Genomic DNA, 18,169 nt, shown 5'->3' with positions numbered 1-18,169 from the left:
CTCTGGCATTGCGCCGAATCGTACTACTCATATGCAGGGCAACAAGAACATGATGAAAAAATTACCCCAGGATTTCCCCTGAACTCATTCACCGCACAGATGGAGAGATCTGGCCCAAAAATAAGTGAACTGGTTGCTCTAGGTCTCAACTGCTTATATGATTGTTATCTCAGCGTCCGACCCTGCTCATTGCAAACGATCCATCAGGTACAGAGGCGCTCTTCCCCGCACACAGGGTTTTTGAATAATAACCCATAGCAATCCTAAAAGACAGGGTAGTTACCACCCTGAAATGCCCAATTTCGCAGAGAAGGTCCGGTACAGAGCAGATTTGGCGCAGAACAGAACCAGCAAAGGGCACAACCGGCCGAGTTCTGTATGATCCAGAATAGGACTGAGATTGGCAAACATAATTAATTCCCATCTGCGCATGCACTGTATGCTAAACCTCACTATTTGGGTCAGGAGCTTTGAAAGATGAGAGGTACCATGCCCAGAATGCATGTGGGCCCTTTTTCTCTCAGCAGCTGTCGTAGGCACAGGCATTTGTGTGTGTGCAAAGGAGAAAAGTCTCTGGGAACAAGGGTCGGGTGCCACATTCCCAGACTTTTCTACTGTGCTTATGCAAATCTCTGAAAAATGGCTACAGCACCATTTTGCTGATGAGTTGTGCTATTGCTCCAGTGCCAACATAGAACTTCAAAGAGGAAAGTATTAAATATGAGAATAATGGGTACTTGTTTCCTAGCACGGCACCCAATATTTTGATCGTAGTACATCTTATACAATCGCATCGCATGCAATATAGCGGCATGCAATGCGATTTTTAATTGTACAAGCAGCCTGATGGGTGCTTTCAATGTTAAACGCACCCCCATTGGCAACACCACCCACACTATCAATGACAAACAGAAGCATTGCGACTCCACACCGACGTGGATAGTGGGGTTATGAAAAGGTCGGAGGACGCGTACCGCCGCCCCTCGTGGGCTGCTCGCTGCGCTCGCCACACTTTGGGTTGGCATTGATAGTGGAGGTGGCATTGACAATGGAGGTGTATTTAACTTTGTAAGCACCCATCAGGGTGCTTGTACAATTAAAAATCGCATCGCATCGCATGCCATTTGCTGGCATGCAATGCTATACGATATTTCATTGTACAAGCACTACTGTAATTTAACATGAATATCGCATGGTATGCGATGGGCGCCATGCTAGGAAACAAGTACCGAATAATGTGTGCGGTGGCCCATGTGCACCCAATATAGCAAAGTCAATGATTTGTGTCACAGAGATCTGTCCGACTCAGAATCTGTCCCTTGTGAGCAAAAGTAAAGATGACTGTTGTAGAGGCTGTCAGATTACCCTCCTGATATTATGACTTATTAATAAATCACAGCACATTACTTACCTATACAATTTATATTCTACAGTGGAGGATGTGAATAAATGTTCATGTATGTCTATTAATATTACGGTGCTAGCCTGGTGAGTGAATTGGATCAAAGAATAAAGAAACTTCTTGCGACATGAAGTCTAAAATGGTCTTTTTGCTAAACATCTGAACTAAGGCTGCATTTCATAAGGACACAGTCTGTCTTTAATCCTTTACTGCCAAAGGGTACTGGAAGCACTACATAGCACCAACCCTTCAGATGGTCATACTTTCTGCAACATTTTTTGTATTGTGCACTGTGCCTTTGATCTGTGTCACATTTCATAATATTTCTTGTCACTTTGTCATTTAATAAAGTTATTTCAATAAAATCCATTGTTTTCTGTTAGGATAAATAAAAGCTATTTGGTTACACATCATTTGTCTGTGGTAACAGTAGGTGACTCCTGACAGAACCGTTGTATGGCTGAGACGCACACAGGTCACAGAGCTGAGAATAGATACCACAGACCGTGACTTTGGTCACTGCAGAGTGTAAAGTTCAGCCAATGTCATACTTGCCTAATTCTGAAAACTAGTTTCAGGAGGTTATAGTTGGTAGTAGAATTTTGGACAGTGCCCCACTGAGGGGGTGTGTCATTCTGCACCTAAAGGGCGTGTCTAGTTCCATATTTCAAGATATTGTGAACGTGGCACCTAGAAGCCTGGGTGTGTACTGCTACATCCAGGGCCGGTGCAAGGTTTCTTGGCACCCTAGGCAAAACTTCTGCCAACCTCCCCCCCCCCCCCCTCATCCACACTCTTACTCACTCATACATACACTACCTCCATACATACACACATATTTACAGTACATACATCAATACATACACTGCCCACATACTTTTAATGCCTCTCTCATACTGTTTAAGTGTATTAGTGATACATGCATACATACACTGTATCACTCTATTTCTATATATCCCCCCTCCCCCGACCCCCACAGCAAGGATACATTGTGATACCTACAACTTAGAGCTGAGGGAGGGGGGGTTACTGCACCCCGCTGCTGACACCATCTGCCAGGTTGCCACTGCTTCTGCTGGTGGGGAAGCGGCTGCTTCCTGATTCTGATGCTAGCAGGGAAGCGCTGCTGCTGCCGGCGGCTCCATAGCGCTGACAGCGCTACCGCTGGTGAGGGCTGAGCGGCTGCTGGATGACTGCTGGGGCGCTTGTCCCCAATCCCCCACCCCTGGAAACCACAAGGGACCTGCTTCCACGAGTAAATCTAAAGCATTTAATTGTTGGGCTGAAAAAGGGCGCCCTCCAGCGCCCTAGGCAGCTGCCTAGTGATAGCGCCTGCCCTGGCTACATCTGAGAGGAATCTTCTAAAATTATTTATATCCAAATGTAGATGAGCCCCAAAGCAGTTAGTAAAAGCTACTGTACAGTCTTTGCTAAAGAAAATTCACTTATATGTGTCAGGGATTGTTCATCTATTGCAGAAGTTCTCAAAGTCGGTCCTCGGGACCCCACACAGTGCATGAATTGCTCACAAAATCAAGAGAAATAATTAGCTTCACCTGTGGATCTTTTAAAATGTGTCAGTGAGTAATTAGTGCACCTGTTGGGTGACCTGGAAAACGTGAACTGTGTACGCTCCTGAGGACCAAGTTTAAGAACCACTGATCTATTGTGTTTTGCACGTGGTTCCATATAAATGGCCACAAGACATGCATGTAGCCATAGGGATCATTGTTTTTTATCCCCAATGCTGGGAATGATCATTCATTGTAAATGTATCTACCCCTCATTCCTATTTTTCTAAAAATATGTAACAGCTACATAATGTGAGCTAGGTGAAATGAGGGAAATTTCTAGGCTAATGAGGGAGAGAGGGAGATTGCTGCTAATTCAGGGAGTCTCCTCGAGAATGCAGGAGGGTAGGCAACTATGGGCAGGATGCTCCTTACTTATACCCCTTTTACACCAAAATCCCTGGTCGGACCCGAACACAGGAGTTTCCAGGGTTGGACCCAGCTTCATACCCCATTTAAACAGCACTGTGACCCAGGTCGGACCCAGGTCTGCGCCCTTTACACTGAACCTGGGTCAGCCCTGCTTTTCCCTATGGATTACATTAAAAATTTCCATTTTATGACTGATAAAAACTGCCAGGCAACCTTCCCTCAATGATTTAAAATAAAAATTAAAAGACATGACAAGTTAGCATTGAAATATGTTGGTTTGTTTATTTTGTAAAATATTTTTCAAAACGTTTTATTCAGTTCTCAAGCACACATAGCAGTCTAAAAGTGCAGCATCACCCATGTGCTCTCCCCAGCCCCCCCCCCCCCCCCAAAAAAAAAAATTAATATAAATTATACTGCATCCAATTATGATTCCTGTGTGCACTGCCCGTATCCTTCCTGGCTGCTGTCTTTTGCCACTGCAGCGCACTGTGGAAGGGCGTCCAGCACTTCTGGTATCCTTGCAGCACTACCCGGATGTCCCAACCTGGGTTAGGACCATTTACACCGCCCACGACCCAGGTCCAACCAGTGTTCAACCCTGGTCAGGACCTGGGTAGGAGACCAGTGTTACTGGACCTGGGTTGGCCCCTTTTACACCAACGCTTACCTGGGTCCAACCTGGGTTATTCCTTGGTGTAAAAGGGGTAGTACTTAAACATGTAAAATGTACATAATAACATTAAAAAGTCTGGTGTCATTTGCTAATTTACTGCATAGTGTAAATTTGGAGGGGTATTGTGAGGGTAATGAGCTTTGGGTCAGATGCCTTTTGGCATAAGTTGATAAATGTTATAAACAAGGTGTTTAATGTAAGGCTCACGGCCCTCCCAATTCCCTGTCTATTTGTACAACTGAAAGGGTGGGATCTGGGCCAAAACAAGAAAAATATGATCCCGGCTCTAACGGTCATGCTCACGTTGGCTAAAAAACAAATTTTGAAATACTGGATAGTTAAGAAATCTCCTTCTATTGAGGAGTTTAAGCAGGCACTGCTAGATATTATCCTATATGAGAGACAAGCCACTATGCGGGATATAGAACAAGGTGTATCTAGATTTTACAAGAAATGGGAGATGGTGATAATGAGCTATGATAAAGAAACCCAATCAATTATACAGAAGTTATTTGAGAACACCACATGGCATCTTCAACGTCAGCTCTCAGTGTGATATGTAACTTACCTGTTCAAATGTTAAAAATAAGATGTCATTTATTTTTGTGACACATGTACAGTATACATGCTATGCCCCCCTGTAAAGGGTTGTGAGGCAGCCGGGTGTACCCCCCCAATATGTCTCTCCTTGTGATCCCCTTCATTCCTTCATCCCCTTCTCTTTCTTTTTCATTTTCCTTTAATCAAAAGTTATATATGTATGGAGACATCAAGATACGTTATACAATTTAGGGTCTCACAAATGATCCTACCTAGAAATTCAGTGTGGACATTGACTGTAATCTCAGAAGCCGCATTTGTTTTGAGTGATAGCTTTCCAGCAAATGAAGCACAGACTACATACTTGTTAAAACTATAAAAACATAAGTTTATTGAAATTTTAAATAAGTAACGCCCCACAACATTCTCCCTCCAAATACTTGAAGAAAATCGCTACTTTTGAGACATCTACATAGAGATTACATACTCTTGAAACTACTACTGTATGTGATGTATCTGTTGTTCTACTATTAAGCGATATAAACTTCATACTGATGATTATTGTATATGTCATTCTATTTGATGTCCTTTTGCATACCTTGTCATGTTGATAAAATAAAAACTCAAATAAAAAGTAATAAAAAAAAAAAAAAAAAAAGAAGAGAGTACAGCACAAGTTCCTGGACTCACATTGGAATCCAGGAACTTATTTAGCAGCTTATATTTAGCTAAAGCAACTATCACTGTCTATCAACATAATTGGCCATACACTTTGTTTTGTTACTATCACTGGACACGATTGAAATTAAGGGGTAATTCAGACCCACTCGTTGCAAGCCAAATTCGGTCCCCCAGCCAATGTTGGGGGTATGTGCATGTAAAAACACCCTGTGAGAATGCCTTTGGCGAGTTTCACACTCGCCTTGGCGGTTATACAGTGAGGGGAGGGAAGGGGGCGAGCAGGGGAACGTCCAGAATTTAATGGGTGTGTCCAGAAACAAACCGCTGGGCATTCCCCTGCGAACGCAGGCGTGTTGATGCCTGCTTAGGGCAGGTGGCTGATGTCACATGTGTTATATGTGTCATTTCCAGTGGCGTAACCACTGTGGGTGCAGGGAATGCAGCTGCTTTGGGGCCCTGGCTGTGAGTAGGGCCCACTTCCCCTGCACCCAGTCACCTCATAGCACACCTAAACACAGCAGTGCCCAGTATAGGGTTACCACCTTTGCGTTGAGAGATTCCGTGACAGTGGCCCAGCCCTTGACCCACCTTACATGTTTTTTTTCACCTTTGCTTCAATTCTTTTCACCGTAATGCCTATAACACAGGGGTGGGCAATTATTTCAGCTGGGTGGCCACTTAATACTTCCAGCAGATATTCGAGGGCCGCACTCCAGTAGTAGTGACATGCGGGGGGCGGCGGCTCGGCGCTGCTGTAGGTGTGTCCTATGGCGGCTGTGTGTGTGCGGCATAGTCCTGTGGCCAGTCGCGTATGCACATGGCCGCACCGGCTATACAGGACTACACCGTGCACACACACAGCCACCGTCGGACACACATACAAGTACCAAGTGGCGGGCCAGTCAGAAACTGTTCGCGGGCCCGCCTGTCGCCCACCCCTGCTATAACACGTGACATGTAACACACCAATTACATATTATAACACATCCATAATGCCCATTACACAGTATGCCACACACTGTAATGCCCATTGCATAATACCACACGCATATTACATACTAGGCCACATAGTTGCTGCTTACCTACATGCTCATTGATACAGGTTTCTTTCTTGATGCCAGGGGTTGCATGCTAGTTGCCAAGGGGAAGTGGCCACTGCCACAGGCGAGGGGGGCCCACACAGCACTGCACTGTCTGTCTTTCTTCTTGCCACGTGGAGTCAGTGAAAAATGCATGTACTTTAAAATTACACATACTCATACTGACTGTATATGGCATGCCTGGAGGGCAGAAGAGGCGCTGGCTGGCTGGCCGACTGAAGAGAAAGACAGGGCAGCAGCAGCAAATCTTTGTGAGCGGTCAGCGGTGACTTTCTGCGTGGCCACCCTGTAAAATAGCGCCGGGTGCAGCCCCAGCATCCGTGAAGGCCTCTTGGCTCCTGCGCATGAACCGGCCCGGCCGCGCCTGCTTTATGTTATGCACAGGCTGATCGTGGGCGGCGTCGCCGTCGGCTCCAGAGTACAGACAGTCTAGGTCTAGGAAATACCTAATGGTATTATGGACTAGGGAATCAGAGTTCAGGAAGCAGAGCAATTCGCCAATGAGAATATAAAACTACATACCAGGTGTGTGGAGCTGGAGCAGTAACCAGCTGCTGGAAGGCTGATATCTCTGGTTCTGGGAACAGTAGAGACAAGCTACTAGTGTCCATCAAAGGGGGAGAGTCCAAGCTTTTGGAATATACCTCAGAAAAACTTTAAGTCAGACAGAACCTGAAATATCTGACTGGGAAGAGCAATTAACAGGCTTGGATGGGGACCACTGCTTTGAAGTCAGATATCTCCGGTTCCCAAGGGCCAATTTTCAAAATTTTTGTACCCATGGAAAGAGGGGACCCTCAGCCTAGGGTCCTTAGACTCCTGGGGGGGTTTCTGGGTACTCAGAAACCCCCCCTGCGTGCGCTACTGGTTTCATCAGAATCCGGCTCCCCCGAGGTGTACAGTGTGGACTGGAGCGGACCACGCTGCTGGACGGCAGCTACCAGGCAGGAGGGTCATATGCAGCTGCTGCCAGCCAGACTGAAAGAAGTCACCACAAAGGTGTGACGTGTGAAGGGGTGTGTGTGTATGTGGGGACATTTGAGGTATATAGGGACAGGGTTAGCATGGTATATGGTGAAAGGGAATTATTAGTTATGTGTTTGTGGTGATAAGTGGGAGTAGCGACTGTGTGGGTTACGATGTTTCTGCCCCCAAGGTAAGAATCCTGTGAGTGGGGTCCAGCTTCCGAGCCATACTGTATCTGTCAGTGAAGGGATGTTCTCAACCACTGTGGTCCTTGTCCCTGCCAGGCAGCCTGGATGCCAGCAGTCATGATAGCGATGCCTCTATCCTGACTAGCACCAGGATCCTACATGGATAATGATGCCAGACTGCAGGAAGAGTTAGTGTTAGGCACTTTAAAATGAGGGTTAGGCTGTAGGACGGAAGATAGGTTAATGCGGCAGGGTACAGGGGTTAGGTACTTGTGGGGAGAGTTAAGGTAAGTGGGGGGGGGGGTACAGAGAGAAGGGAAGTATACTTTTCTGACCCCGGTGGATTCCCTCCAGTGAGATGCCAGCACCAGTATTGTGACCGCCGCATGGTTCTACTATATCAAATTCTATGATGCTGGTGATCTGTGCCCCACCCCAGCAACCTCGTCAGCACCCTTTCTCCTCCAGTAGCCACCACATAAGGGGAAAGCAAAGTTTGTCCTAAGCGTTCACAGTTACCCCTGAGCCCGAACCCAGCAGAGGAGGCAGTTCCATTGCCATGGAGAGCTATGGGGCATGTACCTGGGTCCGTTGGTCTTTCCGACACCCTGCAGCTCACCCGAGGGGTTGAGCACAGAGCTGTGAGAGTCCTGAGAGCCCCATACCCCTTTGGGACACCTTGTACCCCCACTCTACACCTAAATGTCTGTCTAACACCCCTCTCTGTAGAAATGGGGCCCTTTCAAAATTTAGCGATGGGGCCCACAAAGTTATAGTTATGCTCCTGCGGTCACCGTTCCAGAAAACGGTTGAGTGTCTGCTCTACAGAGTCCAGTATCTGTATCCTTGGATGCAGCATAAATGGACCCAGCTGTGTGAAAACATTGTCAATACTGAGTAATCTTGGGGTTACTCCGATACTAATGTTTACTCAGAGTGATCCAATTCTGTATATTTGGACACAGCAGTGGATCATGGTGTGTTGATAAAGTACATCATAAATAGGGGTATAGCTGGTAGAACTAAAATCAGCATCAGTTCTGAAGTAGGTGTGGAAATTGTGGATGAGCCTGAAGATGAAGTAGATGAAGGGAAGAACCGGGCAGGAGCACTGGTGAGGTAAAGAGGTAGGGTGAGTACGTGAGGAAGGAGGGCCCTACTCATAAGAGTTAACAGACTAAAAGGAGGTGGGTGGACGAACGAAAAACAATAGGATAAGTAGGAACGGATGGAGGGGTAGGGTAGGCAGGATAGGAGGAGCAAAAGAGGTTAGGAGGAGGAGGGATAGGCTAATCGGAAGAAGTGGGTTTTGAGGGAGCGCTTGAAGGAGGTAAGGGAATCAGAAAGCCTGATGGGTGGCGGGAGGTTGTTCCAGTGCAGGGGGGCATAAGGTGTCTACTTTCACAAGATGTCTACTGTGGTTCTAGCATATTTTACCACAGCCTCTAAACATAACTCTGAATCAGGCCCCCCTTGCCTTATAGCCTAATTATTAATAACATAACATTGTTTATCTTTGTATTATACAGATATTGAAGTTATCTTTTCATCCTCATTTTTTCATTCAACTGCTTTGTTTTCCTCAGAAATTAAGTGTTTTTGGTGGACAGAATGGAGGCTACTATATTGCTGAACAGTAGGCAAACAAGTATCCGGTCACTGATGACCAGCTGCGCTGTGTGAATGCATACATTGTAGTGTATGTGTTCTTCCCAAAATCCTGGGTGCTACACTTCCCTTCTGTGCACAGACCCAGAGCCGCTATATTTTGCGAAGACCACATTTTTTTACCTAATTTTTTCCCAAAATCTGTCCGTCCCGCCATCTGCGGTGGCTACCCGGCGGCTTTGGCCCCGCCACTAATGTGTGGGTGGACCCATAGGAACCTGTGTGCAGGCTCCTTGCAGCACTGCAGGTCTCACTGAATGGGACTTGCTGCGCTGCTTTGTGTGGCCCCGGCCTAAAGGTGGCCAGATCCATCACCTTGCTTCTCCTCATGTTGCCCTGGTGCTGAGCCATTCAGCACTGCTTGTCCTACACTCTTCTTCCACAGCCAGTAGGCAGAGCCTGAACAGGAGCATTCCACTCAGCCCTACATCGCAGTGGGGAACCAGACACATGTCTGCAAGTCACTCCTTGCACAACTTCCCTGACAGGAGACATAACAGAGCACTGTACATTCATCTTACAGGAAACTTTTGGGGGCCAGGAAGGAACTCCCTTGTAATATAACCCCTATGCACAGCATGGTGCAGTCCATTCAGGGAGATAACATGGCAGTGCCACCAGTACAACTAAAGTCATGTACATATGGGGCGACTCAGCTTTTCTGGCTGAGCATTGTGCCGCAGCTCGAACGCTCAGCAAATAGCGGTACACCCACTCAGCACACTGCAATGCTTTGTGCTGAGCGTTCGTGCTGAGCGGGGCTTTGCCTATTTGTACATGACCTACATACAATCCGATCACGATCTGTACCCAGTTAAAGGGATCATTTAGAAATCCTGACCGCAGCAGGTAAGATCTGCCAAATGACCAGCGGGGACTCACATCGGATCTAAAACATGCAAAAACATGCCCAATGTACATACAATCAGTGGAGATTGTATCAAAATTGGGGGAATTGAGGCCAAATTGTTCTGGTGTGTACCCAGCATAAGTGATCTAGTCAGATCGCTTAGAAAAGGGGCTGAAATCGCCCTGTGTGTATGCCCCGTTACAGGTACTGGCAAACAGCTAGTCATTGAAGAAGGATGCAGTAAAGGCCACATTTAAATATATAATCCAGTTTGCAGGTGGCCCTGAGCCCAGTAGGAATCTTCTCTGTTAATTCCAGGCAATCTACCAATTCAATCAACCAATTGTCTGACTGGGCGGTTTTATTTTATTTTATGCCCATTTTATATTTTCACTTCTATGGGTTACTGCAGCTACTGTAGTACCATCATTCCAGATGGGATTACCTGTAATGTACATATAAACTAAGCATTTAAAGGACACTTGCCTACTTACTCTCCCTTGAACTTCTGGAACACTCTCTAATCTCAGGTACTGTATCTCTCCAGAATGCCTGGAACAGTGGACAAGTCTCGCAGAGTCCTGGCTGATACCACACACTTCACAAATTAACTGATTGATCGGTGCCCTGACATTGCCTTGTCCACCTTTTACAAAGCCAATTATCAAGGCATCGTATGGCGGGAGTGGGGACACGATGGGGGGTCACAATGAAGCTACTGTCGACACAATGAATTGATGGTAGCCCCCACAATGTCCATTTAGCTGCGCAATGCTACCTAACAAGGTTCTTCAATGCTAAAAAGTTTGTCTATATTGAAGGAGTTATACATCACTGATGTGCAATTTCTCCATCATGCCATAGGGGACAATGAAGAAGTCTCTATGCTGGGTTGATGCTGTGCATGTGAGGAGTCAGCACTTTAAGAAGTTTGTCAGTAGCACGGCTCCTCCCCCCCTTCCCCTCTGACATCCAGTCTTAATAAAGTGCCCAGAGGAGTCGGTTACCTGGGTCTGGGTCACCTTCTTATAAGGGGGCTCAGGGCTGTTTTTATTAATAATTACAGTAGCAGCACAGGCAGTCAGGGTCCCCGCTGACTGCCTGCACTGTGGGATGCGTCCGGAGGAACAGGACACCGCTGCCTGCAGCGCGCGTCTCTTTCCCTGACCATCAGCACTGATGACCCACCGCAGCTGCACGCGGCTTGCCATCCGGTTCCACGGTCAGCCGCACACGGAGGAACCAGGGGCAACGTTAGAGGTGCGGCTCTTGGACCAGGTTAGCGCGCTGGTCCAAAGTTGTGGAGGCGGACAGTTTTAGGGTTCCACAGAACTGGAGAAACCATTGCTTAAGATCTGGAAGTCTCCAGATATAAAATTTCAGATGTCCAGGCGTCTCAAGGCCTATTATACTTTCCCTGTGGAGTCCCGTGTTAAGTGGGAAGTTCCACCTCAGACGGACGTTTTGGGCTGTAGGCTTTCTAAGAAAGCAACCCTGCCTATTCCGGGTGCAGTAGCCCTGAAGGAATCCGCTGATAGACAGTTGGAGACCATTTAAAAAAAAAATTTCAACAGCTAGGATTATTCTTTGGATTTATTTGCTATTGTGGCTGCTTGGGTTAACAGGGCCATGGAGAAATGGGCGGAAGAATTATCCAGAGGCCTCATTGAGCGTCAGCCCAGATCGGAACTGGTACCTCTTTCGGAACATATTCAAGAAGCTGTGGCGTATTTTGGAGAGGTCGCAAAGGACACTGTGGCTCTGGGTGCCCGGGTGTCTGCTCTCTTGGTTACTGCCAGACGCTCACTGTGGACAATTGTCCTTCATTCCTCACATTCAATCTGTCTCTAAATCATGTTACATGCATCTAAAAAACACATCCAAGATTTGTGCACTGCACAAACTCTAATCCATGCACTCATTATATCACGCATTGACTATTGTAATGTCCTCCTTACCGATCTTCCTAAGAAAAGACTCTCATCACTGCAATCCATTTTGAATGCAGCTGCGATGCTGATCTTCCTGGCTAGACATTCATAATCTGCTGATCCACTCCGTCAGTCCCTCCATTGGTTGCCTGCGTATTACCGCATTCAATATAAAATACTTCTACTTACATACAAAGCCATTACTCTGACTACACCGACTTATATGTCTTTGCTTATCTCAAAATATATCCCAACACGACCTCTCTGCTCTGCACAAGATCTGCGTCTCTCATCCACACTCATTACTCGCTCCCACTTGCAGCATTTTTTGTCAGGCAGCACCCATCCTATGGAATGCCCTTCCATGCACACTAAGGGGGTTATTCTAGTTTACTCGGAAAGGCACAATCACTCTCTAATGGACAAAACCATATACACTGCAGGTGGGGCTGATGTAACATGTGCAGAGAGAGTTAGATTTTGGTGTTTTATTGTTTATGTGCAGGGTAAATACTGGTTGCTTTATTTTTACACTGCAATATAGATGTCAGTTTGAAGTGCAAACCCCACCCAAATCTAACTATCTCTGCACACATGTTACATCAGCCCCACCTGCATTCCATTAGAGAGTGAATGTGCCTTTACGAGTGAACTAGAATAACCCCCTAAGACTCTCCTCCAGCCTCCAAACTTTCAAGCCTTCCCTGAAAACTCACCTCTTCAGGCTAGCCTATTATATTCAGGACCCCCACACAACCTCCAGTAGCATTTATATCTAATTGCATCCCACCAGGACGGCTGTAACCAGATGGGACTGCCATGCTATGGAATTCTATCCTTATGTACTGTAACCCTCCTATTATCCCTTTAGATTGTAAACCTCCATGTCGTTTTGTATCTACCCACTTTGTGTAATCACTGTTGTCTCCAATTGTAAAGCGCAAGGGAATATATTGCGCTATGTAAAAAACTGTAAATAAATAAATAAATTGGGATCATTCAGTCTTGATCACTGGGCTGCTGCTTGTCGGAGCCCAGCGATCAGGTATATGCTGCCCCAGAGTGTAATCCCATCCCTGTGCAAGGATGTGAATGGCATCACAGCCTTGCAAAGACCTTCAAATCTATATGCATTTACTCACCACCGATAGATGTGTCCCCCCTCCCTCGTGTGTACAGTGGCTGAATAGCCACAGACTTATCTCGGCATTGTGATAAAGCTTGGGAGCTCAGGGTCGGCGCTAATGGCACTGGGCCTCCCTTCAAATGTCTGGTTGCCTGCCTGCATTTTTCTCGAACATTCCCAGTAAAAGGCTGGGTCACTCCTCTAAACGCTGACTGCCTGTCAATCACCCTACGTAAGGCCAGCCTTAATAAGCTGATGCTGGTTTATTTTCAGGAAGTACTCGTATGGGACTGCGCATCGGATCTAATGTCAAACACGTGCAATTTGGCCACTTTTCACACGATTTCACGGGATGCAGTTACAATCCCGGCGGTCGGGATCCCGGCGTTCAGAATCCCGACGCCGGAATCCCGACCGCCGAAATGCCGACACATTCTCCCTCCGTGGGTGTCCACGACACCCCTGGAGGGAGAATAAATTAGTGTGCCGAGCGTAGCGAGGCACCGGGCCCGCTGCGTGGCGAGCGCAGCGAGCCCGCAAGGGGGGGCGATCCACGTCCCCCCTTGTCGGCATTTCGGCTGTCGGGATTCCGGCGTCGGGATTCTGAACGCCGGGATCCCGACCGCCGGGATTCAATACTGAATCCGATTTTACAGCTCTATCCATCACAATCAGGAGAACAGTGGCCAAATTGCACTAGTGTATGGCTAGCTTAAGACTTCTTCATTTCACCCTACTCCTCCCCAACCCCACACTGCCACCAATACCCACTTTCCAGTTCCAGTGTGGAGTTGACATCTTAAAAGATCCACAACTGTGACTTGCATTAAGTACAACAAGGAAGAGCCCTGCTCGCGCCTGTCGCAGGGATTCCGCGGGTGATTCCTGATGGCGTCGCATATTCGGCGCTGGAGGCCTGGTCTCTTACCTCGTGATTGGACAGAGCAGCTGTTAGTCAATGAGATGACCACAGTGATTGACTGGAAAGCGAGTGGGCAGGGTTATGTGCCGGGAAGGGAGGATGGCGCTTGTCTGACCTTGATAGACTCCAGTCATGATGATTCACGGGTTTAAAAGTAGTAATCAAGACTATAGCTTTGGACCATGGAAGCTCACAGCCATCAAGACCCACATTATGAAATCAGCTGATGTTGAAAAACTGGCCGAAGAAATGCATACGCCCTCTCTCCATGAGATGATGTTTGGGGACAATGTCTTAAAGATTCAACACTCCTCTGGGTTTGGTATTGAGTTCAATGCTAGGGATGCACTTAAAAGAGTGAACAAGAATCAAGGGGCTGTGAGAGTAGCCTGCGCTGAAGAGTGCTTAACAACACGAAATCATCAAGTATCCAATAAATGGAACCTCAAGACCCCAATACTCAAGGGAGGAAGAGTCTGATAGACGATCTGTCCCTGAAATAAATAGAGGGAAATCTGACCACAATTGGAGCCAGCATATTAATATAGAACTCCGAGTGTTATTACATATGCGCGATACGGGGCTCAACCCTGTACAGCAGAGCTCCGGGATCATATCACCAAAGACGCTCCCATTGGTGGAGCGCACACCACGTGACACGCGACGCAGGTCAGGTGACCTGCGCAATGAGGTCACGACGCTGAAACGTCATTGAAAGGGCGGAAATAAGCCTCAATGACGCCAGCATCTCCTACACACTCATTGGCTAAACACAGATTGTGACCTGAACCATGCCTATTGATTGGCGGTTCTAACTAATAAATAGCGCATAGGTGAGATCATTCTCTGGTTAGCTTGAAGAAGCTAGTGCGAAACACGTGTTCTAATCTGTGTTTATAGTGTAGACACAGGACTGTATGTGTGTGCAGTAGGAATTATACCTCAGTTAAACTGTCAAAATAATTTTTAAGCTTGTACTGTATGACTGTGAAAATTCTGGAATTTCGTGGGTGCATAACTTGTTTCCCACCAGTAGGTGGCAGCATCTCACTGCATACTGGATTAACAATATAAAATAACAAACCAGTAAACGCCCAATAACAGTCTAACCTAGTTAGCCACATTGTAGTGAATCACATTCTGATGCAACAAACTAGTTAAAGATACTGTAGTGATATAAATACACTCAATTTAGACAGATACTTTCTAGTTTGTTATTAATTAAACCTGTTTAGAATTAACAAATAAAGCTAAAAACTGCTGTAGAGAGTATTATATCTCCTCAATAAACCCTAACAGCATCCATCGAATGTGTAATAAAATCAAACACGAATCTCACATGAGAAAATTCATCTGCATCTGAGGGGTTGGCTATATGCCACAGGTTTTGCACAGAATATAAGTAATCACCCACCAATAAGGGCTAACGAAGGTCCAGTACTGATATCCAAACTCTGTAATCTGATGTGCCAGTATAGGCAATATATAAATTACTGATACCCACAAGGGATCGTATCGCATCAGCGAGTATATCAGGGGACAGAAATCCCAAGCTTAAAAAGACAGGCATCACACCATACTGATCCGGTCTACCTATATTTTAATACTATTCTACACTTATTCTTATCTTTATCACCAAATGTCTGTACTTGTTGTATTTAAGTAATTTTAACCTCTTGTATTTCGCCTAACTACTGTGGGTATATCCTGAATCCAGTTCACAATAAAGATTAAAAGGATTCCCCACATAAGATATAAAAATTCGTAAACATTATTCATTAAGATCCAATAATTACAAAATACATGTGGTGTGCATCCGTCATGACCAGTGTTCCCTCTAAGCTGTGCGCGCGTGCGCGCACTCACAACTCGACGAGCGTGCGCACAGACATTACAACAGAGCGCACAAAGCAGCAGTGGTCCCTTTTTGCAGTTGTGGACTCAATTAATGTGTGTTTCACCCATTAACTACATTGTGTGCTGTGTTTTGAATGTTTAAATGTTTAATATCAGTTTGAAGTAAAGTTAAAACAAATGCTGAATGTCATTTTCCAGTTATATATAAGTGACGCACAAAAGTTGCACAGCCACAATCTTTTGCCGCACACAGCCTTCGTAAAATTAGAGGGAACATTGGTCATGACTACTTTTCTTTCTCTTTTTTACTAAAACTACTATACTTAGTCGATAGGATAGCACCCCCCGCTAGCAGAAAAATATATAGCGGTTGAAATACCCTGATTTTACAGGGCAAAAATTTTTCTTTCTTTGTGTGCAGATGTCAACCCCACCCCTCTCCTAAATATGCGCTGAAGAGTGGCAAGAGAGTAGGTCCGACAGCGAGCACAGCAAAGAAATTGTGAAGCCTTATGACTGGACATACACCACGGATTACAAGGGAACTTTGCTGGCCAGCAACCTGACTTTTGATGTGGTCCCAACAGCAGAACGCATTAACACGGAAAAACTAAAGACCAGAGAGCAGATCATGTTTTTTGAGGAAGTTCTACTGTTTGAAGATGAGCTACATGACCATGGGGTGTCGAGTCTGAGTGTCAAAATCCGAGTCATGCCTTCTGGTTTTTTTCTTCTGCTCAGGTTCTTCCTCCGAGTGGATGGTGTCCTCATCCGAATGAATGACACTCGGCTCTACCACGAGTCTGACAAGACATTCATGTTGCGAGAATACTCTTCCAGAGAGAGCAAAATCAGCAGCCTGAATCATGTTCCTCCTCCCCTCTTCACGGAGCCTAATGAGATCACTCAGTACTTGCCTGTCACAGAAACCATTTATGAAAAGTTGGAATTTCCAACGTTACCGCAGACAGAAAAAGATGACTCTGTAGGTCCCATAGCCATACCACCACCATAAGTGGCACACTCAAATGATTGTTTTCAAGAGTACCGATGAACTTGCATCCACCTCACAGTAATCCACTTTACATAGATTTTGTTTTTCTTGTAACCATTGAAGCACAAACTCTCATCAATTGTTCCCTAGAGATCACAGTTCTGTTTACATGTGTTTCTTCAATCCCGGATGCCTTGGCAGGTCTCTATACATTTTCATAAGGCACCAGCAGAGATTTACCATGTTGTCAATGTGTTATAAAACTGTAATGTGGTGTGAGATGAAAGTGGACATGCAAGAAGAGGCTTGAGGATCCGTACATTGTATTTAAGGGACTTTTCCAAACAAGATTTTTGTCCAGATGACCTCGGCCTACTTTGCATCATTGGTTGTCAGCCAACATGAGTGTATCCAGACATGCACTCATAAATGACCTCTGTTCAAAATTATCTTTAATCTGTATAGATCTCTGCTGATTGTCATCCAGGAAACGCTTCCCCCCTATAACTGTACCCATTTCATTAAAGGTAGCAACGAAATCGCGATAGTATCATTTGCTTGGTTAAGTCCCACAGTCCCATTAAAACTAGGGTCTAGCAATAAGGCTGGAAACAATACTTTAATAATAAAATGATTAAAACTCAAAAAAAAAAAAAGTATAACAAGGATGTCTTCCTCATAGACAGCCTTAATTTTGTGATAGACAGACTCAGTGGCACCCCCTCCAGATCACTGCATCCTATGCAGCTGCCTAATGGCAGAGTTGTCCCTGTCTAGGGTGTCTAATCTGCCTTATTTAATTGACTGTATATTGAATCATTTATTACACAATGTATTCATTAGTATTCAGTGTGCCTATTTCAACCTCACTTTATTTTTCCCTGTTCATACACTTGCTACTCTGTAAATCACTTTGTTTCATTAAATTAAGTGCCATAGGTACATTTGTGAAAATGGGCCTAAATCTTCTTTTGCACTGGAAAGTGACTGTTTGTGGCTTCATAAATGAGTCTGCTTAAATCTATAAATAGCTAAACAGTTCCATCTTGTGGTCATTTTATGTGATTACATGTTTAATTAACTATACTGAACAGAGGGCCTGATTCAAAGTTAATATCAAAAGCAATATCTTCCCACAATAGGCAAAACCAGAGACGCTGACCGTGCCGGCACAGCCTGTAAAATGAGAATAAGGGGGAACTGTAATAGGATGAGAGAATCAGAAAGTGAGAGATTTGGTAAGAAATCTCCAGTCAATCATTTAAACTGCAAAATCAAACTTGTCTCTCAGTTTCTTTTTTTTTATATCCATAATTTTTTTAATA

At 45.5% G+C, this 18,169-nt stretch overlaps 1 protein-coding gene across 1 annotated transcript; it reads left to right on the top strand.

The window, feature by feature from the left end:
- Positions 1-14,128: 14,128 nt before the first annotated feature.
- On the top strand, positions 14,129-17,483 carry LOC146073011 (TIP41-like protein). The gene is made up of 2 exons (XM_083180184.1): positions 14,129-14,315; positions 16,309-17,483. The coding sequence occupies exons 1-2, from the start codon at positions 14,129-14,131 to the stop codon at positions 16,863-16,865; spliced, it is 744 nt and encodes a 247-aa protein (XP_083036310.1). The 3' UTR covers positions 16,866-17,483.
- Positions 17,484-18,169: the final 686 nt, after the last annotated feature.

Source organism: Crinia signifera, chromosome 4 (assembly GCF_055691185.1).
Source record: "Crinia signifera chromosome 4, ASM5569118v1, whole genome shotgun sequence".
Classification (NCBI taxonomy): Eukaryota; Metazoa; Chordata; class Amphibia; order Anura; family Myobatrachidae; genus Crinia; species Crinia signifera.
This window is presented reverse-complemented; position numbering and strand designations above follow the sequence as displayed.

Excerpts from the sequence above, each read along its gene's own strand:
- LOC146073011 (XM_083180184.1), top strand. The coding sequence starts at position 14,129 with ATGATTCACGGGTTTAAAAGTAGTAATCAAGACTATAGCTTTGGACCA. Across the intron at positions 14,316-16,308 it reads TCAACACTCCTCTGGGTTTG|AGTGGCAAGAGAGTAGGTCC; the intron begins GTATTGAGTTCA and ends TATGCGCTGAAG.